Source organism: Strongylocentrotus purpuratus, unplaced genomic scaffold (assembly GCF_000002235.5).
Source record: "Strongylocentrotus purpuratus isolate Spur 01 unplaced genomic scaffold, Spur_5.0 spur5_scaffold_10, whole genome shotgun sequence".
NCBI classification, from domain to species: Eukaryota; Metazoa; Echinodermata; class Echinoidea; order Camarodonta; family Strongylocentrotidae; genus Strongylocentrotus; species Strongylocentrotus purpuratus.
The window spans coordinates 12738366-12766037 of NW_022145595.1; the positions used below are offsets into that span (position 1 = coordinate 12738366).

The 27672-nt window shown below is 37.5% G+C and overlaps 1 protein-coding gene across 1 annotated transcript; it reads left to right on the forward strand.

Annotated features, from left to right (window-relative positions):
• The first annotated feature begins 1637 nt into the window (after nucleotides 1-1637).
• Nucleotides 1638-25600, forward strand: LOC583191 (protein FAM149B1). The gene is made up of 13 exons (XM_030979549.1): nucleotides 1638-2737; nucleotides 6077-6332; nucleotides 9169-9314; nucleotides 12345-12488; nucleotides 14053-14214; nucleotides 15391-15563; nucleotides 16985-17154; nucleotides 17879-18012; nucleotides 19247-19435; nucleotides 20985-21126; nucleotides 22448-22591; nucleotides 24246-24330; nucleotides 24834-25600. Exons 1-13 carry the CDS (start codon nucleotides 2562-2564, stop codon nucleotides 24968-24970), a joined length of 2058 nt encoding a protein of 685 aa, XP_030835409.1. The 5' UTR covers nucleotides 1638-2561; the 3' UTR covers nucleotides 24971-25600.
• Nucleotides 25601-27672: the final 2072 nt, after the last annotated feature.

The window sequence follows — 27672 nt, forward strand, 5'->3', positions numbered from 1 at the left end:
ACCCAGATCAATTAGCAAATTTATACCAAATTGACCCAGTCTATTGTCTGGTGTTTGCACAATAATCCCCTTGCCTGCTTGGACTATTAAACCCCATTTTATGGATTCTGTAATCAACTTTAATTGGGTAAAGTCACTAAAGCATTTAATCAAGGCACACGTTGGACCTCCATTCATTTCATCAGAGGTTTTTGTTGATGGTAAGTGATGACTTAATAGAAAAATAAATTTTCATTTGTGAGTCTTCCAATTTCTCTGTTAATGATAAGGAAAAATATTTTTCTTTGACAGTGATAAGAAATAATACATTCAATTTGAAAAGGCCTTTGTGCGTGCTTAGAATAAGGAAAGCAGTCACTTCAGTGAAGTCTGGGCACATGTTAGAATTAGACCTCCATTAATTTCATCAGAGGTTTTTCTTTGTAAGCAATGACTTTATAGAAGGGGAAAAAAAATTGCGGTCTTCCCATTTCTCTGTAAACGAAAAGGAATGAATGAAATGTAATTCATTCGACAGTGAATTAGAATAAATACAGTCAATTTGAGAAGGCCTTTGGTGAGCTCTTAGATTTTAGGAAAGCATCTTCTATTGTAGAATTTGTTGTAATTTTATGGTTCCATCCTCAAGGGATGACAATGAATGTGGATATATTCTTTAAGACATCTGAACAAAATTGATAATTGATGAAGCAAAATTATGTATTTGGAAATGGACGGATGTTACTGGAGACAGAAAATCAGTCCAAGTATTGTAGATGATAGAAAGAGGAAGAATAGAATAGAGAGAAAGAAAGAAAGGGGGTCATAACAGAGAGAGAGAGAGAGAGAGAAAGAAAGAAAGGGGTGCATAAAAGAAGGAGAGAGAGAGAGAGAGAGAGAGAGAAAAACCACAACATAGCAAACAAATTTTCTTTAGATCGATATCAAGAAAATATCAAATTGAAAATTGATACATAGTAAAATACAACTGTCCATTGATGTCTCATCTTTCTCCTGTACCATTGCCCAGTTATTCAAACCTTTTCTTATGATAATGGCAGAAGAAATATGAACCTGCCATTTGTCGCTGATTGCGGCAGCTAACGCTATTTCTGCTCCATTAATTTCTGCACAGGAAATGAAATAATGGACTTGAGATATTTGATTCCCTTCAAAAAACCATACAAAGAAAAATCCAAATACATTTTCTTTCCTAAATTCCTATGTTGATACTTGATAGGTAGAGAGAAGCAGAAGGGTGTACACTGTATTGGATGTAAACTTGTAAAGGTATTGAGTTAATGCCCTTCTGGCTCCAAACAGACGCTATTATCCTGCTTTGAAGATCTGGTGTTACTTTGGGGAAGGATAACAAACTACAAAGGCACAACAATTTTGTAGAAGAAAAATTTGATACTGAATTTAGAATTTTATACCCATCTGATTTATTTGTTGTATGTACATGTATTCCCAATACTGTTTTTAAAAAAAATATTTAAAAAATGCCAGAGTGTACTGTACATCCATGTATTTAAGGTATACTTTTCCCCCTTTCTGTCCAATTTATGTTGAGTCTCTTTGTTTCTCTCTCTGAGAGATATTGTTGAAGTGATTTTCCGCTAAAGTTGTACTTATCAACAACTTCTTATTATCCAGCTTTGGTATATACTATATATTGATGTGATTGGATGGTAATTTCCATGGTTACATCATCCACTTGAGAAAGGCTGTTTTTGTTCCTTTCCAGAGATTCTCAAATTCTATTGGCTCTTCCTATATGAACAAAGCCCTTTTATCCCTACTGCCTATTTCACGCCTCCTCTGTCTTTGCTAACGAGCAAGGTCATTAGCTTTGCATCAAAGCCCGTCAACAGACCAAGATGAATTTTCAATTCCATAGTCATGGGCAACGTATGGAATACAACGTTCCTTGCGTCAATACACCTACCTGAATGGAACAGTCTCTGCCTTCGTCTCAACTAATCAATACATGATATTTCTGGCTGTTATTTTTCCAGATGTTGTTTTCTCAGATCGCTTTAATTACTCTGTCAAATTTGTCGGGTGGGGGAGGAAGGTTTTGTCGAAGTTTCGATCGTTTCTCTTTCGACGGAGGGAGAAAAGGCGTATTTGCGTTGGTGGACCAGTAATTGGAATCGGCCCATTTCGATCACACCTCACAGCATTTCAAAATAGCAAGCTGCAGCAGGATTCTACTATTGTTTGAGGCTTGAATACAGAGTATCCTTCCCCAAGCCAGACGATTGATTAGCATTTTTTTTTTTATTCCTTCAGGCTAGTAATATTTTGGAGCTTGCATATGGTTAGACGCGATGCTCAGTAATTCTGGACGAAGGAGTCCTTGCAGGCAGCCTTCTCATGGAGTTGCATCGGTGAAGCTTGATGAGATGTCGAGTAAAATCTGTGCAATGTGATTCTAACTGTGCATCGGACACAAGTGCAATTTTCACAATTCTTGCCTTATCCTACCTCAAAATTAACAATCGCTCATCATGAGTCATCATTTATCTACTGTATACCATGAAGCATTATGGACAAATTGTGCCAGGACGGAGGTCTAGATGCGTCAATCAAAAAAGCTGGTTTGGGTTCCTAAAGGACCCAGAATGTCGCGGAATCAAGCCACGATGCTGTGGCTGGATTTATACGCTGACGAAGGAACCCGATTTAAGCTCAGCGCCTGCTCCAAGAAAAAGATGGGGCAGACTGGAAAGACCTGCGGATTAATGATCGTCGGGTAATCACGCTTTGATGTTTATTATCGAAAAGACCATTTTTGTAATGTTATCAAATGTTATGCTTAGTAAGTCTTTGTTATGTGCCATGTTAAAAATTATTTAATTCACCCATTATGGATAATTGTATTTCAGTAGTCAAAATGTGACTTGCATACATTAATTGTTGCTAGGTAGGACAAACATTATGGCATGCCCTACCGAACAACACCTAATGTATGCAATTAGCATTCTGACTATTAAAATACAATTATTCATGACGGGTAAATGAAATAATTTGTTTATATTTGATTACATTAAGCGAAACAGCCTGTTAGGATTAGGTGCATGCTCATATACATGTATGCATTACTTGATTTGAGAATTTCATAAATTGATAATGTATCAAAACAATTAAGATGTCATATTTCCCTTCTCAGTTGTTTTTGGTGTAGTTATTAGGATATTGAGAAAACAACTGTGAATATTCAACCCATGGGCTTACAGCTTGAATTCTTATCCAAGGGCCATATCTTACTGATCCTAGGGGCATTTAAATTGCAAATTAAAGCCATTGGTATTTCTCACATTTTGGAGTTTTATCGGAAGTTGCTTAGCATCTGGTATTGCCCAAATATACATGTACAAACACACAACTCATAAATGGTTAGCACATGATGTCGTGTCTGGAGAGTGGAGATGCCTTTCCAAGCTTCACAGATAAACTTGCAAGAATTTTGGAGGACAAAAGAAGAAAGTCTTTTATTACTAGCTTGTACAGATTGGCAGGTATCATTACCAGTAGACATCATGGAGGTGTATTGGGAGAGTTGACTCTCAATCAAAGAGTTGAGGGTTCGAATCCCAGCCAGGCACCAATTTCCTTTGCCACTCTCTACATCGATGTAAAGGTTACATGTACCCGGCATAGAACTGTGGTAATAATAATTGCAGGGCCGTCAGATAGAACAGCTCTGATGCTGATTAGGGGTCCCTGGCCTGGGTAAACAAAACTATTATTGTTATTATTATTATAATTATTTGATCAAGATAATCATGTATTTCATAAGTTTTGTCCTTTTTCATCCTGTCTAAGGACACCCACTCGTAATTTTATGAATGTTCCATAAATCAATATGCCATTTAATGTACCAGACTATGCATTTTTTATTGAGTCGGAAATGAAAAAAGAAAGTAGAGACGGCGCACACTTTTGATTCAGCGGCTGCTAATTAATTGGAGACCTACTATCACCGTATAATGTTTTGAATTGCCATGGAAACCAAACATCAACATCGTTTGTACATTTCTAGTAGATTTACACTGGCATTTCCTTTGATCCTGTATCCGTTGTAAATTACAGGGGAAAAAAAAGTAGGGTTGGCAAACAAATGGTAGAAGGAGAAAAAACGAGATGGGGCCTCTCTTTCACTTTATCCTTTGTTACATTATTAGAGAATAACTGGATAGCAACCTAACACCATTTTTAGTGTTATTCAAATATTCCGTTGAGTATTGTATGCACGGTACTTCTCTCTCTCTCTCTCTCTCTCTCTCTCTCTGGGATCTCTCTTGCAGATCCATTTAACCCTTCATTTAGACTACCAGTATTTGTGGTATAGCTATAGAAAAAAATCTTGTGTACTGTAGCCATACGACAAGTCATTTAATTGTTCCTAGTCTGAACGTCTTAATAAAGAAACGTCATATAAAGAAACGTCATGTTTGAGCATCCTTTGGAACAAAAATTGAATAAAGAATAATAATAATAATAATATTTAATTTTTATATAGCGCTTAATACAAATGTCTCTAAGCGCTTTACAAACAAACTATTACCATTCTCTAATGTGAGCGTTGTATCATACAGAAAATAGTATAACTGGGCAGGGCTTATCGGCAGCTCGCACTGATGATTGGCCAGCTGTCTGGTCGACTGACCTCGTCAAAATTAGTTTGTTTATTCAACGTTTCTCTGAACGATGCTGTTTTGTAGTCTGTACGCTCCTTTTGCTATACAACGTTTCTTTATACAACATTTTTATACGACGTTTGTTTATACAACGTTTCTAGATAAAAATGACGTTTCTAAATCGTATAAATCTCCTGTCCTCTGAACAAGCTGTCACTCTCTTTGCTTTGGCTGCTATGCTAGATATAGATTGAAAAGAATCCATAGTCATACGAGCATAACAAGAGAAAATGGGCTATTCAGATATTCCACAGATGAGTTGTCGTGCTCAATGTCAGTAATCTATTAATAGTTTTTGTCTTATTATTTTTGGAGCCCGTTCTCTTTCTGTAATATTTCATCACATGTTTGTCCTTTTTCCTTTGTATGCTTATTTCTGTCTGTTTGTTCTATCATGGAATCTCTGGTGCAGAGATAAGCTTTGAGAAAATACGTATGTACATGTATATGAAAAAAGGGAAAAGGAGTCGCTCAACATATTAATAAACTCAAAATAAATTATTTTGAACAGCTACACCTGTAAAGCAACATTTGGCAACTGGCCAAATATCACATTTACAGTACATGTATTTTAGCCCTGATTTTTTTTTTTTTTTTAAAGACATTTCAATACAAGTAGCTTTTAATAATACATGTTGTAACTGGATCTGTTTCCATTTTTACTGTAAACATTATGTGAAGGCTGCTGATTAGATTCAAGTGAGGTTGATATATTCTTAGCATTGGAAAGGCAGAAAAACTTTCGCCGGTGAAAGAGTCGAATACATCTACTATACAGTGTAGTTGACCATAATTATGTAAAGGGTAATTATCTTGTCTTTTCACCCATTCCTTGAAAAAGGGCTGAATTTATTGATAAATGAAATTAATGAATTGGTATCATCAACATATACATCTTTGTAATTTCCTTTAGTGTACTCCATTTTATTGTCTTATCCATATTTGTAAGATATATTTTATTGTATTCTATGACTTTGCATGTTTTCATGAAAAAATTGATTAAATTCAATGCCATTCTATTCAATTCATTGAAAATACGTATTCATTTTTTTTAATTGAGTGAATATTTATCGATTAATGAACCAATCACAGTATTCTTGTAGAGGTGTTGTGGTCTAGTGGATAAGTCACCCGACGGCAGAACACAAGGTACAGAGTTCAAGTCCTGCCGCGGCACTAATGTCCTTTGGCAAGACATTAGTCTACATTTGCCACTCTCCACCCATGTGGAATTGGTACCTGAGCGCTAGGTACTTTGACTGCTTGGCAATAAACAGGGTGATATGTGTAAAGCACCATGAGCATCAGAGCCTGGTGGATACCGGCACAATATAAATATCCATATCATTATTACAATTTTTATTCTCTTCTTTCTTGCTTTCATCATGCAGGAGAGGCATCTCATCTCGCAATGACAGCCACACCACCATCCCCCTCCCTGAGAGACCGGAAGACGTTCTACCGTTCCCTTTCATCCAGACCGTCAGCCGTGCCTTGGACTTCTATCTGACGTCGTCCAGCGGTCCGGAGTCTGCGTCGACGGCGGAGGAAGAACCGCAGAACGTGCTCGTCTCGTCGTTCAACAATGGCTGGACTACTTCAGGCAACTCGACAGAGAGAAGCAGTCTCTTTTCATGGGGAGATGATGTATGTATATACTTTTTGTGGGTTTTTTGTGTGCACAAGTGCACTGTAGTATTTGATTTCAAGTGGATTTGGCGCCATTATTATTATCATCATCATCATCATCATCATCATAATCATCATCATCATCATCATTATTTTCTCTATCATCATAATCATTATCATCCTCATCCTCATCCTCCTCCTCATCCTCCTCCTCATCATCCTCATCATCCTCATCCTCATCCTCATCATCATCATCCTCATCCTCATCCTCCTCATCCTCATCATCAAATTCAAATTCAAATTCAAATAATTTATTCACTCAATATAAAAAACAGACACATAGGATTGCGAATAAACGCATACATGTATAACAAATATAAAAAGATGGACATAGCAAAATCAGTAGATGACAACACAAATAACATAAATTGAGTGGGGACAGATTAAAGATCTACTCAAAGATCTTGTGAATTCGACCCTTTAGAATAAAATAAATTGCATTGTATACTGTTGCATGTACAACAACAGGAGGGAGAGAATACATATACAGCTACAGCTGGGTCAGAGAGAAACAAGAGAGGGAGATAGATAGAGAGAGAGAGAGAGGGGAAGAGGAAGGAAAATTGAAGGAGAGAAAGGCAAGATGAGAAGTAAAGTTAATACATAGGATGAAATTAGACCCAAGCAGAATAATAGTACATACAAAATAGAAAATAGAAATAACAATTATAAAAAGAAAAAACCCATACAAACCAGGGATATAACAATTAACATTGACATATAAACAACAAACAACAGGTGACTCAATGTGGATAAGATTGTAGAAGCCTTTCTTTGTATTGTCTCTTGAAAACATTCAGAGAACATGCAGATTTCATGCATCCTCATCATCCTCATCCTCCTCATTCTCATCCTCATCCTCATCCTCATCCTCCTCATCCTCCTCATTCTCATCCTCATCCTCATCCTCCTCATTCTCATCGTCATCCTCATCCTCATTCTCATCCTCCTCCCAATCCCCATCATCCTCATCCTCATCATCCTCCTCATCATCCTCATCCTCATCCTCCTCCTCATCATCATCATCATCCTCATCCTCATCCCCATTATCCTCATCGGACATCCTCCTCATCATCATTATCATCCTCATCTTCATCCTCATTCTCGTCCTCATCATCATTCTCATCCTCATCCTCATCCTCATCCTCATTCTCGTCCTCATCGTCCTCCTCCTCATCAACATCATCATTATCATCATTATCTTGTCATCACCACCACCATCATTATGCTGTCAAATGATTCTTTCTTACCAACAAGTACATGCATGTACAATGCTCTATCAATCTCACTATGTACATTGCTCTGCCCATTTTAAAAGTTACATGCATGCTTGCATATTTGCAGAGGCTAATATTTCTCATGTGTGTTCATCTCGTTTGTCACCAGCATAATTTCAAAAACGTGAAGGGTGTAATACACTTTGCGTCATCATTATTAAACAAAACGATGGATTTTGCAGTGTCATATCTGAACAAGGTATAGCCTAACTCCGGAAAGCTCCAACACCGGCGCCGCAGGCGTCGGAGCTTCGGGTGGTTTCCTTGGTTATTCTTGGGGGCTTGTAAACCAGCCGATTGGGTGATATTATCGTTAAATCTGCAAAGGGAGTACTTACAATTTTTACATCATAGGGTGCACGACTCCTCAGGGCTCAACTCCAATCACTTGAATGTATAATTTGAAGAAGTCTTCGATGGGAAAAAAAGGTTAATTCGGGGTACTACACCAACGATTCTTCCATGTCGCAGCGTTGATTCAAAATAGCGATGAGAAGGTACGCATGCGCGGCAGTGGCGAAGAAAATATGAATATTCAGGCTATCGAGCGCCGATCACTCGAAATCGCTGAATATGCACGACTCGAACAAACAGAACCTCGTGCATATTCAGCGATTTCGAGTGATCGGCGCTCGATAGCCTGAATATTCATATTTTCTTCGCCACTGCCGCGCATGCGTACCTTCTCATCGCTATTTTGAATCAACGCTGCGACATGGAAGAATCGTTGGTGTAGTACCCCGAATTAACCCTTTTTTCCCATCGAAGACTTCTTCAAATTATACATTCAAGTGATTGGAGTTGAGCCCTGAGGAGTCGTGCACCCTATGATGTAAAAATTGTAAGTACTCCCTTTGCAGATTTAACGATAATATCACCCAATCGGCTGGTTTACAAGCCCCCAAGAATAACCAAGGAAACCACCCGAAGCTCCGACGCCTGCGGCGCCGGTGTTGGAGCTTCCCGGAGTTAGGTATAGCCATGAACAGCTTCTGTTGCTGTACTATGCATTTTTCATTCCCAAGAAAATACATATGCAATTATGCATGTTATCTAAATGCTTTTTTATTGTCAAAATTTCCATTGACTTTATGCATCGTATATTTTTTCATTGACATAAATGAAAGGGGATCTCTTTAGAGAGATTCAGTGGCAAATTACCGTCAGGAATACCAAGTCTTTTTTCTTTTTTTCAATGGTAGAGGTACCCATTTTCTATACCTGGGCGAAGAAAGGCAAAATCAGACAAATGCTTTAAACGGGCCTGAGATGAATATGAAATGAATATTGGATTTAAAGGAAGAAAAATATTTTGATAAAATGGTGACTTGTTTCAGAAATTCTAATTCTGTCAACTAAATATACCTTCTGATTTCTGGCCATTGAAATGCTAAATTGTTTTAATAAAAGCTGATAGCTGTGCTATTTGTAAAGCTATACATGTTCACTATGATTTAAATTCCAGTGAATATATCTTGGTAGTGTTTGTATGATTTTGTTTTTTGATTTTTTGACAGGAGTTTGACAAGATCTCGGCCAAGCGTGTACAGCGCATGTTTGATGAGATTGACAGTATGCTGTACGAAGGGCAGAAAATCTCGCTGTCAAGCTCACAGCTCCACAACGAATGTAAAGTGTGGAAGACTCGCTTCCCACATCTCAGGTACACACTTAAAATCTCCCTTTCTCTCTCTCCCTCTCTCTGGGTCTCTCTGTCTCTCTGTCTCTCTGTCTCTACGTCTCTCGCTCTCTCTGTCTGTTTGTCTCTCTCTCTCTCAGTCTCTGTCTCTCTCAGTCCCTCTCAGTCTTTCCCTCTTCTCTCTCTCGCTCTCTCTCTTGCTCTTTCTGTCTCTCGCTGTCTCTCTCCCTCTCCCCTCTTTCTCACCGTCTCCCTCTCTCCTCTCTTCCTCACCCTCTCCTTCTTTCCTCTCTTTCTCTTTCTCCTCCCCCCCCCCTCTCTCTCTCTGTCAATCTCTGTGTCTCTCTCTTTAATGGATTCTACACACTGTTTGGAACCATCAGTAAAGTGAAAAGTGTCTAGAGCAGAAGCTCAGAAAATTTCAAGGAAGAAAAAGATCTTGTAATGCAAAATGACGTATACATATATTTCACACTGTATTTCTCCCAAGTTTTTCAAAGCAATATTTTCAGCCATGTTAAAAACAGGTCTTCTGTAATTCAAAATCGATTAATTACTTATGAAGTTCGATATTACAGAACAATGTTTGCTTCATTAAAGCAATGTAAACAGGCATGTTGTAGATTTTTTTCACAAATTAATGAAATGGAAAATAATTGATATACGGTACATAATGTTTTAATGAAGAGTACTTCATGACCAAGTTACTGTTTTCTATTATTAGAGGAAGTACTATTATATCAGAAGTGATAGGGATATATATTGTCTGTGACTGGAAATAAAAACCTTTTAAAATACAGTAAATAATGATAATAATATATCATACTATTCTTATCACAAATGTGTCCCCATCAATGATAATAATATATCATACTTTTCTTATCACAAATGTGTCCCCATCAATGATAATAATATATCATACTATTCTTATCACAAATGTGTCCCCATCAATGATAATAATATATCATACTATTCTTATCACAAATGTGTCCCCATCAATGATAATAATATATCATACTTTTCTTATCACAAATGTGTCCCCATCAATGATAATAATATATCATACTTTTCTTATCACAAATGTGTCCCCATCAATGATAATAATATATCATACTATTCTTATCACAAATGTGTCCCCATCAATGATAATAATATATCATACTATTCTTATCACAAATGTGTCCCCATCAATGATTATACAGTTATTGACTGGCAGGGGGTGTAATATAACATTATTTGGACCGCTGAAGGGAGTTATATTTCCCAAGTGGTTATATTTTCCCGAAGCGCGCAGCGCTGAGGGAAAATATGGTCACGAGGGGAAATATAACTCCCTTCAGGTCCAAAGAATGTTATATACCCCCTGCCAGTCAATAACTGTTATATTAGATAGCCCTTTTTTGTTTTTGTGGGGGGGGGGGGGGATCCAAAAAAAATTTGCCCTAAAAAAAAAAAATCCCCTTTTTTTCCTGGAAATTACGAAAAATTAATCTGTCGAGATAGTTCAAGAAAGAAAAAAAAACCTTACAAAAAAAAAAAATTATAAAAAAAAATTTTGGGAAAAAAAAAAAAAATTAAAAAAAAAAAATTCTTACCCAAAAAAGCATTTTTCGGGAAAAAAAAAAATTACCCAAAAAAGCATTTTTTGGGTAAGCATTTTTTTTTCTTCAATTTTTGAAAAAAAAAAAATGTGGAAAAAATAATTTTAAGGGAAAAAAAAATTCATGAAAAAAAAATATTGAAAAAATTAAATGACCCTCGGTAATGGTGTAATGTGTGTAATTGATGACATACAGTCCTCAAGAGGGCGACATGCATTGATTAAAAATATATTCATTTCACCAGCTGGTTAATATAACACCGAAAAGTGACCGGCCAGGAAAATATAACAATTTGGATCCTCACAATTGATATCACGTGACGAGCTCTGGACCAATCACATCTCGGTATCTGTCTAAGCTATCTAATATTATACAGTTATTGACTGGCAGGGGGTGTAATATAACATTATTTGGACCGCTGAAGGGAGTTATATTTCCCAAGTGGTTATATTTTCCCGAAGCGCGCAGCGCTGAGGGAAAATATGGTCACGAGGGGAAATATAACTCCCTTCAGGTCCAAAGAATGTTATATACCCCCTGCCAGTCAATAACTGTTATATTAGATAGCCCTTTTTTTGTGGGGGGGGGGGGGGGGGGGGGGTCCAAAAAAAATTTGCCCGAAATTTTTTTTTCCCCTTTTTTTCGGAAATTACGGAAAAATAATCTGTCGAGATAGTTCAAGAAAGAAAAAAAAAACCTTACAAAAAAAAAAAAAATACAAAAAAATTTTGGGGAAAAAAAAAAAAATCGGAAAAAAAAATTTCTTACCCCAAAAAGCATTTTTCGGGGAAAAAAAAAAAAAAAAAAAAAAAAAAAAAAAATACCCAAAAAGCATTTTTTGGGAAAAAAAGAAAATGTGGAAAATATAATTTCAAGGGAAAAAAAAATTAATGAAAAAAAAATATTGAAAAAATTAAATGACCCTCGGTAATGGTGTAATGTGTGTAATTGGTGACATACAGTCCTCAAGAGGGCGACATGCATTGATTAAAAATATATTCATTTCACCAGCTGGTTAATATAACACCGAAAAGTGACCGGCCAGGAAAATATAACAATTTGGATCCTCACAATTGATATCACGTGACAAGCTCTGGACCAATCACATCTCGGTATCTGTCTAAGCTATCTAATATAATAATATATCATACTTTTCTTATCACAAATGTGTCCCCATCAATGATAATAATATATCATACTATTCTTATCACAAATGTGTCCCCATCAATGATAATAATATATCATACTATTCTTATCACAAATGTGTCCCCATCAATGATTATAATATATCATACTATTCTTATCACAAATGTGTCCCCATCTGCTTTTATGGAAGAAAGGAAAGAAAAAGAAAAAAGAATAGAGAAAGAAAAGAGTGAGATATGTTCAGCATACTTTTATAATAAAGTCTTGTAAGTAAAGTGATGACAATCCCTGAATCTTTGGTCCGTAGAATCCTTGGAAGTCAACTCGTAGCGCCAAGTGATGAAGGCTTTCAGCTATACCCTCAAGAGGAGCCCTCATCACCGACCACCGGTGTGTTACTTGACATCGCCGACCATGAAGTACCTGGTAGATCAACTCAAAATAGACATGGGTAAGACTTCAGAGTTTCTTCTCCTGATGAAAGCATGCTTGAATTTTTATGTGATTTTTTTTTACGTATAGCACATGTTCCTTGGAGAATTATTCAAGGTGGGTTTCCTACACTAGCCAAATCTTGAACTGTTTCCAACTGGTGAGGTTTCCTTTAAAGGGATTAACAAAATTGTACACTAAGCTCATGCTGCAAGCATAATGATAAACCTTTGGGTCAGTCAGGAATCCCATGACTTTTACAAGCCAATCGCCTGTCTGATTATCAAGATATTTATGATTGGAATTCGAAATTTCGAAAAAATGTTTTCACAAGGGTTTTTATAACACTAGTCTATTGGGGAAAGTGAGTATGGTAAAACTGGTCACTCAAAGATTGTTTTACTTTTTTGAGGCATTTCATGATCATTTTGAAGCACAATTTTGTTAGGGCTTCATTATTTCACCATATCACAGACACTGATAACACGTAGAACCATGCATCTCAGATTTTTAAAACTGGAAACATTGTTAAACAATGCCTTTTACACTGAATACCATGAGAGATTGATGAAGAATATATAGATGCATATTTGAAGCCTAAAATAAAAGGTAAATCAATGTAAACAATAAATGAAATTGATATTGAATCAATTTCTCCATGGCCTGTTCATTCCATGAATGAACAGAATAAACAACAGCTACCCATTGTAGAAGCTTAAAATAAATACCATTTAGAGAATGGAGGGGGAAAAAGGCAATTAAGCACTTATTTTAAGCATAACATCAAGGGTACATTTCGGTAAACAATAAAGGAAATAAATGTTGAAATAGACAGTAATTATTTCAACCTAGATGCAGAACAGTTCACCTGCAAGGTAACTCCTAGTCATTGTAGTCGATTCCATTGATACGGTATGTGGGCAACTGAAGGTGATGTGTGAAGGTGGACGAGTGACCAAAACAAAACAAGGCCGATTCAATTATCTTCCTTGATTGATTCCTTGAATTATGACAGGCATTCCTCATTTGCCGTGAACCTCGATTTGCACAAATTGATAGAAGGAAATGTATACAAGCAAAACAAGACACATTTGTTATTAGTCTGGTTTACCAGGTGGAATATTTGTAAGTGGTCAATTATATAAAGTGTTATTGTGTGGAAATGTAAGTTACTTCATCTCTACGTTTCTAAATGCTCCAGGCTTGACAACTTTTTTTTTTACAGACATTTAACCCCCCCTCCCCCCAAAAAAAAGAAAAAAAGAAGAAGAATAAAACAAATAAAAATAAAATATAAAATAAATAAATAAATGAACGAAATAATTTGTTTAAAAAAATTAATAAATAAAAAAATCCTATTTCAATATTGTTTGGAAATTGATGACTAGAAATAAAAATATTGAAGTTGTTACCCCCTAACAGTTCTACTCACTAAAAAGAATAATTCAAGTACCATGGACAGACAGTCAAAAGGAGTTTCTTGCAATGAGGTTCCACTGTATAGTACCGACTGTAAGATGAATTAAAGTCAGTAAATGTATTCAATTTTGAAATAACCCTCTGTTTCTCCTGTCTTAATACAGCCTGAAGTTATCGGGTCATCACATACGCCCCATCCCAAGTGTGGACACATTCTCCTACCCTGAGATGACGGTCGTGGATCATGTGAACACACTAGAAGAAGAGATCATTGAATCTGATGGAACGGTAGAAGAATTCTTTGCATACGATAAAGCGAGACAAGCGTGAGTGGAGTTTTTATAATAATAATAATAATAATAGTAATAATAAAATTCTTTTTGCCCAATTGATCGTGAGCCCGGCAGCCACTGAGCAGCGCCAGATCGACGTTGCTCTATCCCTTATTGTTGAATGCCAAACAAGGTAGCAACAACTCCCATCTTTTAACGTCTTTTGGTATGACGCGACCGGGGTTCGAACCCACGACCTCCCGGTTGTGAGGCGGACACTCTACTGACTGAGCCAACACTTCGTAGTTTGGAAGTGTGTATCCTCCCCCCCCCCCCATCCACCATATTATTCTTGCATTATTCTTGAGGTGATGCTTGCTGAAGGCGTATGTGTCATTCAAACTTCATTTTGATCCATCAAAACATCCAGGTATTTCTGGGAACCCCCCCCCCCCCCCCCCAAAAAAAAAAAAATTCCCTCTAAAGCAAGACTTTGGAGGAATGCGATACATTACAGAACGGGCAGTGCGCAAACACACTGGCGGCGTTCTGGAAATTCTCAGAGCCGCCAAAGACGAGGGATTCTGAAGAAGTGTTACGTCCTCCCTTTCGTCAAATGTACGATGTTTTATGTTTTCAGATAATGGCCTACAAACAGGTTTGTTCCCCCTTTTGACTTATACTACGGTATGCGATTTATACCCTTAAAAAGTCTCGAACCAAATGTAAAATTAGAGGGAAAAAACCTTAGAAATTAAGATCTTCAGATATTATTTTTTCCTTCAATAATGAAGTACGTTCTGTAGATTCATGACTATGATTTGTATTTCTTGAGAATCCAATGCCAGGAATGGTTAGAGGAGATAGCGGCATGAATGGCCTGCTATAGTTCAGGTCCAACTTAAGTTGATCTTAGTCTTTGTGAAACACTCCCACGAGGGAAGTAGTTGCGATGCCCTTCTGGTTCCAAAAAGAAAATCTGGGATCTGTTTCACAAAGCCTTTTTTCAATGACAGATGACAAAACCAGTGACATATCTGCTGATAACCAATCAGAAGCAAGGATTTCAGTAGCTTATAACAAAACCTGTCATTTGTCACTGATGACAAGTTTTGTGAAACTGATCTTCATTCTCCTGTGAAGATTGCAGAAGTAACATCTCTTTCAATTGAATGTATTTTTCATAATCAATTTTTCGAGTAAATTGTATCTTGCTTTTTCTACTTGCAGAGATGATGATAATCATGAGAGGAAACTGGATCACACGGCGCCAAGGAGAGAAGGCTTTCCCCCACTCACACCCAGTGCGTGCATACAGAACACGGTGCTTAGTCAAACCTTTGATGTCCTATGGGCTGAAGTAGTCACATGGATGAGGTTACTTATCAAGATACATCAAGAAGGTAATAATAATGATAGCGCTTAATACATCTATGATGTCTCGAAGCATTTTACGGATATACTACTACCCTGGTCATTGGATTCAATACTTTCCTGCACACACTGTGCACAATCTCCATTCCCTGGGGAGCATTCCAGCCAGGCGTTACTTGAAGCTCAAAATCTGTCTGACCAACAATGACGGTCGCATCCTACCGGGTACCCATTTAACACCTTGGTAGAGAGTAGCAAGTGCAGGTTAATATCTTGCCAAAGAATAGTAGTGCCGTGTCGTGATTTGAACCCTCGACCTTCGCATCTCCAGTCAAGCGCCTTAAACCACTTGGCCACGTAAAGATTGCATCTTATTCATCAGTTTGTGGGACTATGATATGGAATTGATAAGAAAATATTATATGGAATTGATAAGATATTATTTTTGATACTGTGTACAGTGCAATAATTTCATGTAACTTTGAGCAAGACTGGGTCAATATCTTACCATTTTGATGATGCCAAAACCTCGCAGTATACACCAATGATTAAGTGTTACATGATCAACCTCTTCCAATAGTTTCCACACAGGTTCTTTCTCAATGCAATCGCATGACCGGAACTCGACTTTATCTTTAAAAATGGCATCATTGACAAATGAAAATGTATGGGTTTTATACCTCAGTCACGCCTTTGCCTATTTGGCTTGCGTATTGCTGCGTATTTATGGCAAGCCATTTTAACATTTATTTCTATTTCTTGATATCAAGAAATGATTTTCTGTTGTAAAGCAATGGTAATTCTTGATATCAAGAAATAGGAATAAATTTTAAAACGGCTTGCCATAAATACGCAGCAATACGCAAGCCAAATACGCAAAGGTGTGACTGCAGGCATAAGGAATGCATGTTCTAATTTAATGCAAGGAATACTTGCCATGGGACGGCATTGATGAGACAATGATTAAAACACAGACATGACATTCTAAGCCTTGCAGAACTTGAATCACAAGTGTTCACCAGACCAAAGGCTATACAGTCAAATTTGTCTACAGCGACCGCCCAAGGGAAACACAAAAAGTTGTATTTGTAGACAGGTTCCTTTAGTACATGTTGCAATATGAGAAATCATTTTGAAGGGAAACAAAAAATATGCTTGATGCAGACAGGTGGTCTTTGTGGACAGGTGGTCACTAAACCAGGTTTGACTGTATATATATACCAGCGTGGACCAATCCTTTATATTCTTGGGTCAATTTCTAGATAAAGAAAAGTGGTCTTTGTAGACAGGATCCTTTAGTACATGTTTCAATGAGAAACCTTTTTCAAGGGAAACAGAAAATGTGCTTGTTGCAGACAGGTGGTTTTTGTAGACAGGTGGTCACTAAAACAGGTTTGACTGTATATATACCAGCGTGGACCAATCCTTTATATTCTTGGTCAATTTCTAGATAAGGAGAAGAACCTAATGAGCCGACCAGCCGTGGAGCCTGATCATCCAGATACCAATCTGACACCTACCATGGCACCTACCTACGTCATACCACTCAGCCCCAGCCCTCTGGGGGTGACGGCAGGGAGATTCATGGACCCGCCTAGCAAACTAGCTCCTATAGGATCTGTAAGTGTATTAACCTAACTTCTTGGGACAGGATTCACTTGTCCTTTAATTATTGGCAACAATGCTATTTTTCTTTTATCGCTATATGGTTTAAAAAAAATGTAATGTCTCTGATAATAATGTACATGGGAGAGAATGGTGTTGAAAAGTTGAACATTTGCAAATGTTGATTAAAAAAGCAATGATTTTGAATTTCCCAATGTGTTGCCAATTTAAGGATTTAAAATCTTATTTCCTTTTTAAAATTCCTGACATCAAATGCGAGATAGTTATAAAACAAAAATGGATGCAGTACGTGCAGAACTTTTTTCCCTTTCTGTTCATGCATCTTGCATATTTTTTGAGGCTCTGAATCAAAAGTTATTGGGACAAACTATAAAATTTGGAATGATTGTCACAAAAGGGTAAATACTGAATATGAAATATTAATATTGTACCCAGTATTAAGCTTGGCTAAAACACTTTGACAGCTTTAATTAGCCGATTAGTTTGGAGGCTATGATTAGCAGGCATATCATTCATATGCAGTCATTATAAGCTGCGCTCAATTATTTAGTGCGTCTAATACAAGTTAATTGCACATTATTTTGGATCGACTTTGTAACCTCAGTAATCTTCTGCAAGGAATTTTACCTCAGAGACAGCTGTAACAGTAAAATGCTTTATTTATATGGTCTGTTAAGAAGTTCACTGACCTCTCAAATTTTTGCATTAACCCTTTTAGTTCCGTGTGGGACCGTCGACGTCCTTCAACTGGCAGGCACCCAAGTCCAAATCGCTGACCGGCGTGATGACCATCTCGTCAAAGGCACTTCATATTCGACAGGGGGAGAAAGACAGGGTACCATCTGCTATGACGTAAGTACAACACATTCACACAATGGATTCCCTGTAATGATACTAGTCACAGTTGTATACCACTTAAAGGGGCAGTGGAGGTCTTGTTTCAGACTGCAAATGCCTTCAAAGTGCACGGTTATTGCTCTTATTCTTATTTAAGACATTTCTAATGCTCTTTTAGGACCTAAATTGGCTATGAACGTAATTTTAGACACCAAAATGTGTGAAATTTAGCCAATACGATCATACCAATTCAATTCCACTTTCAAAAAGATCCGGTGACCTTTAATTAATTAATTAGTTAATGATAACAATACACAATAACAAAGCCAACAAAAAGCCAACATCGGCATTGGCTGAAATAAAATGTATAAAGCGCTATCTCGTTTTTTTCAACGGCTGGTTCAAATTATCAAATATTTGTGGGGCACTACAAATATTAGAAATCGTTATATTTATGAATATTTCAGCCATCTCTGAACCGATTTTGATCAAACAGATGATTTTGTCAATAAAATTATATGTTCTTTCAAATTTGACATTCGGTTTACCTCACAAAAACTTATTTTTTGTAGCGCCCTCTGCACCAAAACTCAACTATCCCTTTAATACAATGTTTCTAAGCGCTTTAAATGTGTAATTATTACTATCCCGGTCATTAGATTCAAATTCTAATCTGCACATGATGGTACACATGCTCTGCTCCCCTGGGGAGTATTCCAGTTAGCACCATGTGTATACAATAGCGTAGACAACACAGTCATCACAGGTTGTTCATGTGTATAGTGCAGTTTGCCTTTGTCATGATTTACGTCCCAGGATGACATCCAAATAATTTTCGATGTCTCCTTTGTTTAATATTACAGAGGAAAAAAACACACAGAAGCTTTAATTATTGCTAGTACTCTCCTGTTTATCATCTAAATTCAAAGACATTGGACCAAAGTTTTTTGAGGGCTTACCAATACTGTACATGACTTTAAAGTGGCTCGATAACATTGTCTCAGATTCTGAAACAAAATCCTGGATTTAGCTCATGCTGCACTGATAATTACATGTAGAAACCTTTAGGTCAGTCCGGAACTCCATGACTTTTACTTTTTTGAGGCACTTCATGATCATTTTGAAACGCAATTTTTTAGGGCTTCAATATTACACCATATCACAGACACTGATAACATGTAGGGCCATGCATCTTTGATTTAACTTTGTTAAACGATGCCTTTAAAACTTGTGCATTTGTATTTTGCAGTGAGGAATCTCCTGCGCTGCTCCCAGCCACCAAGGGAATCAGCAGCAGACCTACCAGTACGAGAATATCTGATGTTCCCGGCCACCGTCTACCATCAGCTAGGGTTGGTAGGAGGAGTCTTCGACCCATCGAGAGGGCCAAGACACCCAGTGTACCGGGCATGGACGCTCTCATTACTGGCAAGAGAATGTGAGTTGATTGTAAAGTGTAACCTGTCTATAGCGACTGCCTAAGGGAAACAAAAAGTGGTCTTTGTAGACAGGTTCTTTTAATACATGTTTTAATGAGAAACCATTTTGAAGGGGGAAAAAATTGTGGTCTTTGTAGACAGGTGGTCTCTAAAGCAGGTTTGACTGTACCATTTCATTGCTTTTCCTGGGGCAGTATTCTGAAAATCTTTTATGTTGGGGGAAAATGATTTTCATAACAAACTCAAAACACGTGGAACTAACACTTAATACCTATGATGTTGTATACATAGATGCCTCTTATAACTTCAGGCGAACGCAGCCAGCTTTTGGTAGACATTAACAAATGATTTGTCCCAGTTTTAATTTGTTACGACAGTTAACATCGTTTTGCTTAAGTTAAAGATACCACCCCTGTTGACTCCATAGTTATCTCAAGTTTCTTTGATTAGAAAGAAGATTGATCTCAGAAATTAAAACAGAAAAAGTTTTAGAAACAGAGAAACCTTTTGAGTAAATCAGAGACACAGGTCAGAGACTCTTTGAGAAAAAAAAATCAAAGAAACAATCTTGAAGTTATGAGTTCGTTTTTTAATTATCGCAAAGATCACAAAATGTAGCGAGCAATAATAAACCAAATGCAATTCGGATATAAAGCTATAATGTCAAGTTGCACTGCATACTTTTGGGTTTATAATTTTCAATTTCATATATCCCAAAAGTACCTTTCTGGAGCTCCTAAAATCTCATTCAGGAACCCTGGTAAAAAAAAAAAGAAGACAAACTTGTTGTTGAGCCCCTTTTTAAAAACAGATAGATGAACAGTACAACATCACTCCTGACGATGGATAGTCAACCTGTTCGAAATGTCGAGCCCCTCCTACTGCCCATCCTCTCCAACCGGCGCTATAGTTCTCTTAAGAACTATAAACTAAAAGACAGATTACCAACAGATTACCAACAGTTTTTTTCAGGACTACACACACTCAAGAAAGAAAGAAAGATTACCGACAGTCCTTTTCAGGACTCCCCAATCCTCCCCTCTCTCACATGGTGAACTGTAAGCCTATTGTATAGTACAACATCAGGAAATGACTTTCAAAAATATTTCAGCTTTGCGGATTTGATTTGATATAGGAATTTCACAGATGTATGATGAATTAGAAATTAGTATACAAATAATACACAGCAGTGAGGGCATTAGTAAGAATTACCCACACAAGGACAAGGTACCTTTTGAACAGTCTAGGGTGTCTGGACTGATTTGAAGGTACAGAGAATGGGTAATTTTTTACAAATGACCGAACAAAATGATGTGTATTATTTGTTTTATAAGATAATGTTTTATTTGTTCTTATAAAATGATGTTTTATTTGTTTTATAAGATGATGTTTTTTAACATGATTTTTACTAATGATCATTAGCATTTGATAATGACCGGTCATTATCAAAATTAATGCCTGGTCATGTGTACGCTCTCAACCAATCATTTGATTAGGTTCCACTTCATCATCTTATAATATTGAATGTGCTTGTGTTTCCTGTTCCAGGATGACTGCTAATGACAGGTTGAGTTCTCCGCCCCATCCCATGGCTGTTTCACCCCCTCGTCAGTTCAGTCGGAACACCATGCTACCTCCTATTGAGTCTGCTCAAGAGAATGGCCTCTACAGGGAACACCAAAGACCTCCTGTAAGTATGAGCTCAAATTACATAATAATAATATTCCGCTTTTATATAGTGCTTAAACCCCACTGTCCTACTTGTAGCTGCTTGCTCCCTCTATATAGAAAACTTCCCCAATCGGTGCCTGTTGGTCCCCCATGATCCTCTTTTTCTTATGTTAGTTGAGTGCTGAGTTAATGAGATAGCCACCTGTCAGTGACCTCGCTGTGTGGTCTAATCCTTTCTGGCCCAGTAATGTCTCTAAGAGCTTTACAGATATACTTTTACCTCGATCGTTGGATTCAATACTTGCCCGCAGACACTGTGTACACAATCTCCACTCCCTGGGAGCATTCCAACCAGGCGTTACTTGACGCTCAAAAACTGTTTGACCAACAATGACGGTCGCATCCTACCGGGTACCCATTAAACACCTGGGGTGGAGAGTAGCAGAAATATAAGACAAAACGAAAAGGCAAAAACCGAAGGTTTCTTATGGGATTTTCCAGTAGTGTATATGGCAGTAAAAAAGACAAAACAATGATTTTTCTAAATTGTTTGTGAGCCTTTTAAATGGTTTATATCATCAGTCATTCTTTATGTTTAACTGACTTGACCCTCCTAAACCACGAGTGTTGAAAATGTTGGGCGGAACACATGGTTCGCGGTTTGAGCCCCTCTACGGCACTGATGTCCTTTGGCAAGACATTTATCTACATTTGCCACACTCGACCCATGTGATGTAAATGGGTACCTGGTAGGAATTAATTCCTTAAAATGCCAGCCATGCTAAAGCCTAGGTAATACTTGTGGAGTGCCAGGAGTGTCAAGTTTGACAGACATGAGCGCTAAACAAGAACCCACTATTGTTATCATTATTAAATAGTGCAGCGGGTTCTTAACGTGCACAGGTGGTAACTCTCTTACCCACTTGGCCTCCATTTAAAGAGAAGGTTGAGTTCTGGGAAGAGGTGAAAAATATTTTGTGAGCGTTATCATTGTTATTATGCAAGTGTGGAAGAACATCAGATAAAAGGTGTTCCCTGAAAAGCATGGCTCTTCAAATGCCTTAATATTCTAAATATGGCATGTAACATCATAAAAATCAGGATGGATTTTTACGCCACATGTTCGTGTAGTCCCATATACACCTTTCTGTGCTTGTAACTTTATCAAGACTGGGCCAAATTTCTTATCATTTTGGTGATTCCAGAATCTACTTATATGCTAGATGATCAACCTTTTCTGATCCTTAATTTCCATGTTTCTTTCACAATGCAATCGCATGACCAGAACTCAACTTTATCTTTAACGCTGTTGTTCTTGTTATTCCTTTTCTTCACCGTAGACGTCATCGGGGAAGTGGGATCTTCCAAGGCATCGGATATCTAGTGCCGTCATCGATGGTGGAGGGCAGAGGCCGAATAAGAATCTACAGCCATTCCCTTACAATGACTCCAGGCCGAACACTACACATTCTTTCAGAGACAGGGTAGGTTGGTCTTTAAAGGGACTTGGTAGCATTGTTCAGATGGGAGATAGTGGTGCTAAGGTAGTGACTTCAATGCTAGATGTACAATTAAAGATAATCTGAAAATTTGAGTGAAAACGGACCATTATTCATGGTACAAATTGGGAATTAAAACTGATCTGATCGATTCCTTAATTCACCCTGCTATATTATTACAATTTTATTACATTTTAGGTGCATGTAAATCGTTACAAAGCAATAAAATGGCTCTGCATTCCATTCCAGACATTTAAGTGCTGACAGATTTTTTATAGCCTGTTTTATGTCTTTATGGAAAAACGGCTGGGAAAATTCAAAAATGTTTGGGAGAATTTACTGTTTATCACTGTTAGAGGTTGTCATACATTGACGCCTTCAAAGAAAACCATAGATATCTTCGTGGTTTGAGACTTTTATCAGGATTTTTTGCTTGTCAGTGGGTTAGTACAGTAGAAGGAATATATTAAGTAACCTTTTATACAATAATTAAGCGAATTTTTCATCAACCTTCAACAATGTTACCGAATCACTTTAATAGAAAACACTGTCATTTGCCTCTTCCTCGTCTTTGGCCGTGTCCTCCCCTTCCCACTTTTTCTTTTACATCTCTCCTACCTTTGATTGATTGATTGATATGTTTTATTTCAAATTGGGTAATTTAAAAAAAAAAAAAACAGGTTTAAACATTTACAATGTACATATAAAATCAAATTAAATATGTGAAACAAAGTAATAACATTTAAATACAAATAGTTGGAAAATGAAATAGGGTGTATCAGTAAAAGCCTATGTGGCTTGACAAGTTGATACACCCATTACAAAGAGTGAACAAAATTATATATAAATTTCAGGTAGCTGTCGGTTACATACTAAATGTGTTTATTCCTCTCATTCAATATTTATCAGGTAAATTCTCTGATGGAAAGTGGGATATTGTTCTATGTTTGGAGACAGCTTTTTGGTAGATGAGAGTCTGGATTTGGGAATAATGAGTACACGTATATGTTTGTCAGGTGTTGAGCATAGGTTATGAGCTGGTTTATAATATATGGAGAGTGTCATTAAAGGCACACTGTCCTACTTGTAGCTACTTGCTCCCTCTATATAGAAAACTTCCCCAATCGGTGCCTGTTGGTCCCCCATGACCCTCTTTTTCTTATGTTAAATGAGAGCTGAGTTAATGAGATAGCCACCTGTCACAGTGACTTCGTAGGCTCGCTGGGTGGTCTAATCCCTTCTAGCTGAAGTATTAAAGCCTGCCTTTAAGATATTTAGGTACCGTATAATTCAGAACTTTGAAGACATACAAGCAGGTCTTCAGAAGAAACATGTTGTAGAGATAACCAGTAGAGTTACTTATTCGAGGGAGAAGTACGAGTCCAAGATCCCAGAATATTAATCTAGCAGTTAGATTCTGGACAGTTTCAAGTTTCAGTATGATTCCCAGTTCCATTGATTAGGAAAGTTTGGCCAACCCGGTTCGAGTTGGACACAATATGGCGACTGGGCAAGCACAAAACAAAAGAATATACACCAATGTTGTGACCCAGTGAAACCAAATTGGCCAAACTCTGTGTATAGATGGCTCTGATGATACCTATGTCACTCCGCCATCTCTGTCTATCTTTGTCCACAGTCTTCTGACATGATGCTAGCCAGACGATCCTCCACGCCTCAGAGCAACCTCAACATCTTCAAAGCCGCTTCAGGAACCATGCAAGGTATAGTGTTTCTCTTACACCTCGGTAACACCTTTGCGTATCTGGCTTGCGTATTGTTTTAACATTTATTCCTTTTTCTTGATATCAAGAAATGAATTCTTGATATCAAGAAATGATTTTCTGTTGTAAAGCAATGAGAATTCTTGTTATCAAGAATTCGATTTCTTGATATCAAGAATTAATTTCCTGATATCAAGAATTCAATTCTTGATATCAAGAAAATAGGAATAAATGTTAAAACCGCTTGCCATTAGTACGCAGAGGTGTTACAAAAGTCTGTGTGAAATGATAAACTCGTTGTTGTAGAGGTGTCATTGTCTAGTGGATAAGTCACTGGACTGTGGATCGCAAGGTTTGTGGTTACTAATGCCTTGTGACAAGATATTAATCTACATTTGCCACTCTCCACCCAGGTGAGGTAAATGGGTACCCTATAGGGAAAAACTTCCTTGAATGCTTGAGCGCCTGTCATTTCATCTCTATCATCTTTTCTCTCTTCCTAGGGGTACCTGGACAGCTGAATGACCTTGGGGTCATCACAGGGCGTGGCATCAACCCTGGCGGACTCTCCCAGCTGGAGGGTAACATCGGTAACAGTCAGTACGGGTCCCAGCAGCAGAGCTACCTCAAGACGTTATAGCGATGGCTCCCTGTGCGGCTGACTTAAAGGCGCACACAAACACACAAACTATTGAACTTTTTTTCTTCATATTATGAAACAATTCGCCAAAGAGTCATGCTGCGCAACCAGTGTTTCTTATTGTGTCAATGTTTGATCAGAACTGGAAGGCTGGACGCTGTATGAGTCAATCCCCGGCTGTGAAAGATGACGTTTGGAGACATGTCAGAAAGAGCCATGCTCCGCAACAAGTGTTTCTTATTGTGTCAATGTTTGATCAGAACTGGATGGCTGGACGCTGTACGAGTCGATCCCTGAGTGTGAAAGATGACGTTTTGAGACATGTCACAAAGAGCCATGCTGCACAACCAGTGTTTCTTCTTGTGTCGGTGTTAGATAAGAGCTGGACGCTGTATGAGTCAACCCTCGACTATGAAAGATGACATTTTGAGACATGTCACAAAGAGCCATGCTGCGCGACCAGTGTTTCTTATTGTGTCAATGTTTGATCAGAACTGGATGGCTGGACGATGTATGAGTTGATCCCCGACTGTGAGAGATGACGTTTTGAAACATGTCACAGATCAAGTGCTATGAGTACCTGGCTGTGGAGAAGACATCATGTTTAGCTTCACTTCAAATATCAAGAAATTGGAAAAATGCAGAGAGGCTCAATTGGACCAGGTCCTGTAGACCAGGGGGTGTTTCACAAAGACCCTAAAGTCGAACTTAACTCGAAGTTGGACTTAAAAATTATGGAGAGCCATTTGTAGCCTTAAAATAAAACATATTCAAAAGCGAAAAATCAAGTATTTTAGACTTTTTATAAATTCCACATCAAGAACATGAAATCTCCTTGTTAATAGAAAATACATATACATGTATGTATGATTTTAATCAACATTTTATGCCTTTTAAAATAACTTTTACAAAATATTTTCAAATATGCTAACGGCTTTCCATAATTGTTGAATCCAACATAGAGATAAGTTCAACTTAGGATGTTTGTGAAACACCCCCTGGTCCTGTAGACCAAGTCATATGGACTTGGTTTGTGGACCTGGTGAACAGTTGGTACTTGAAGCTGATTAAAATGTTTGTGCCGAGTTCACGTTGAACTGTCACTGCAATTTCGTCTGTTTCCTTGTCTAAAACTGTGGTGTTAAAACAGAGATGCCAAATTATTGCTCTTTTGTGTTTCTGATCTCTTTTTTTAAATGACGATTTCTTTACAATGTGCGTTGAAAACTTGAACGATTTGTGTCTCTTTTTGCAGGCCTTTGATATGCAGATGATAGCTACAGGGGCATGTACAAACATAAGGAGAGAATGTATCATTATGCTATTCCCTCAAAATAAACGAACTGGAACTTTTTTTTTTTTTTTTTCCCCATGATCATGGAAAAACCTTGAAAGTCATGGAAAAATACATTATTCTGGAAAGTCATAGAAATACAATTTTTAAAAATCTCCCCAAAATATGGAAAATCATGGAAATTGTGAGAGGAGGTGGAGGTCATCACAAACATGAAATAATATATATCACTGGGCTATACTCGTAGTCGTTAAATGCCACAACCCATACCAAAATGGGACTTACCTGGTCATGAAAGTCATGGAATTTGGTTCTCAAATTTCTGTGGGAACCCTGATAAAATTCCAATTTAATTTTTTGGGGTTAGTCATGGTAATGAAGTTGGTTTCCATATACAATTACATATGTTTGTTTATGCATTTCAGAAAATTACATATTGCTCGGCATTTGCAGAAGCTTGCAAAAGGATACACAATTTTTAGGCAGTCTGAATTTCACTTTTAAAACATATACCTGTATCTTGCTAAAGGGTTGCAAGTAATCATTTGAGACTCCTTCAGATATGACTTGGCAAACTGTCGCAAAAGAAAATGTTTTAAAATAAAATAATCTGTGAACGAATGACAACTTTGCACAACACAGGTCCTGCATGTATTCATTTAGCTCTGTGTTACATGTATAAGATACAGAAATGTGATGTGTATTACACTTTTAATTAAAAAACAGCGACATATCTAAACGAGGCCTTACATTTTGAACAGCTAGAAACGCATTGGCCCGAATTCACAAAGGAGGTTTAGATTTAACCCAGGCTAAATCTAACCCTGGGTTATTTAGCCCAGGCTAAATCTAACCCACGGTTTAAACCTCGCTCGGTATTCACAAAGTGTGGGTTAAATAACCCATGGTCTAAATCTAACCCACGGTTTAACCCACGGTTTAAGCATGCCTAAGAGACCAAAAATATAAACTGAGCATGCGCAGAATTGAAGCATTGAACTGAGCATGCGCGCTCAGTACACTTGGTTACTCCACCTAGTTCACCGTCGTCTGCTAAGTCCAAATTCAGTTGTATTTGGGCTATTACTCTTCGCCTACAAGTAGAGACTGAAAACCGACCGATTTTAAGTTGAGATAAGACTTTAAACCACTATTCACATACTAAAACAGTTCTCTGACAGATGTCCTCAAAATATTACCGAATTTCGCAAAAATTACCTCAATAATTCCTCACTATCGTTGTTAATTTATGGCCTATAATCGTCCGACATAATTATGATCAGCTGGGCATCACAACACACTAAACATCGACAGTTTTCGTGGAAGAGTCCACAAAAAACTTCTGTAAACGACCCTTAAACCAGAGTGAAAATTTTCTATGATGTAGTGTTCATTTTAGAGCTATATG

Coding starts and splice junctions, on each gene's coding strand:
- LOC583191 (XM_030979549.1), top strand. CDS start 2,562: ATGCGTCAATCAAAAAAGCTGGTTTGGGTTCCTAAAGGACCCAGAATG. Junction 17,155..17,878: donor AACTAGCTCCTATAGGATCT/GTAAGTGTATTA, acceptor TAACCCTTTTAG/TTCCGTGTGGGACCGTCGAC. Junction 19,436..20,984: donor CTCATTACTGGCAAGAGAAT/GTGAGTTGATTG, acceptor TTCCTGTTCCAG/GATGACTGCTAATGACAGGT.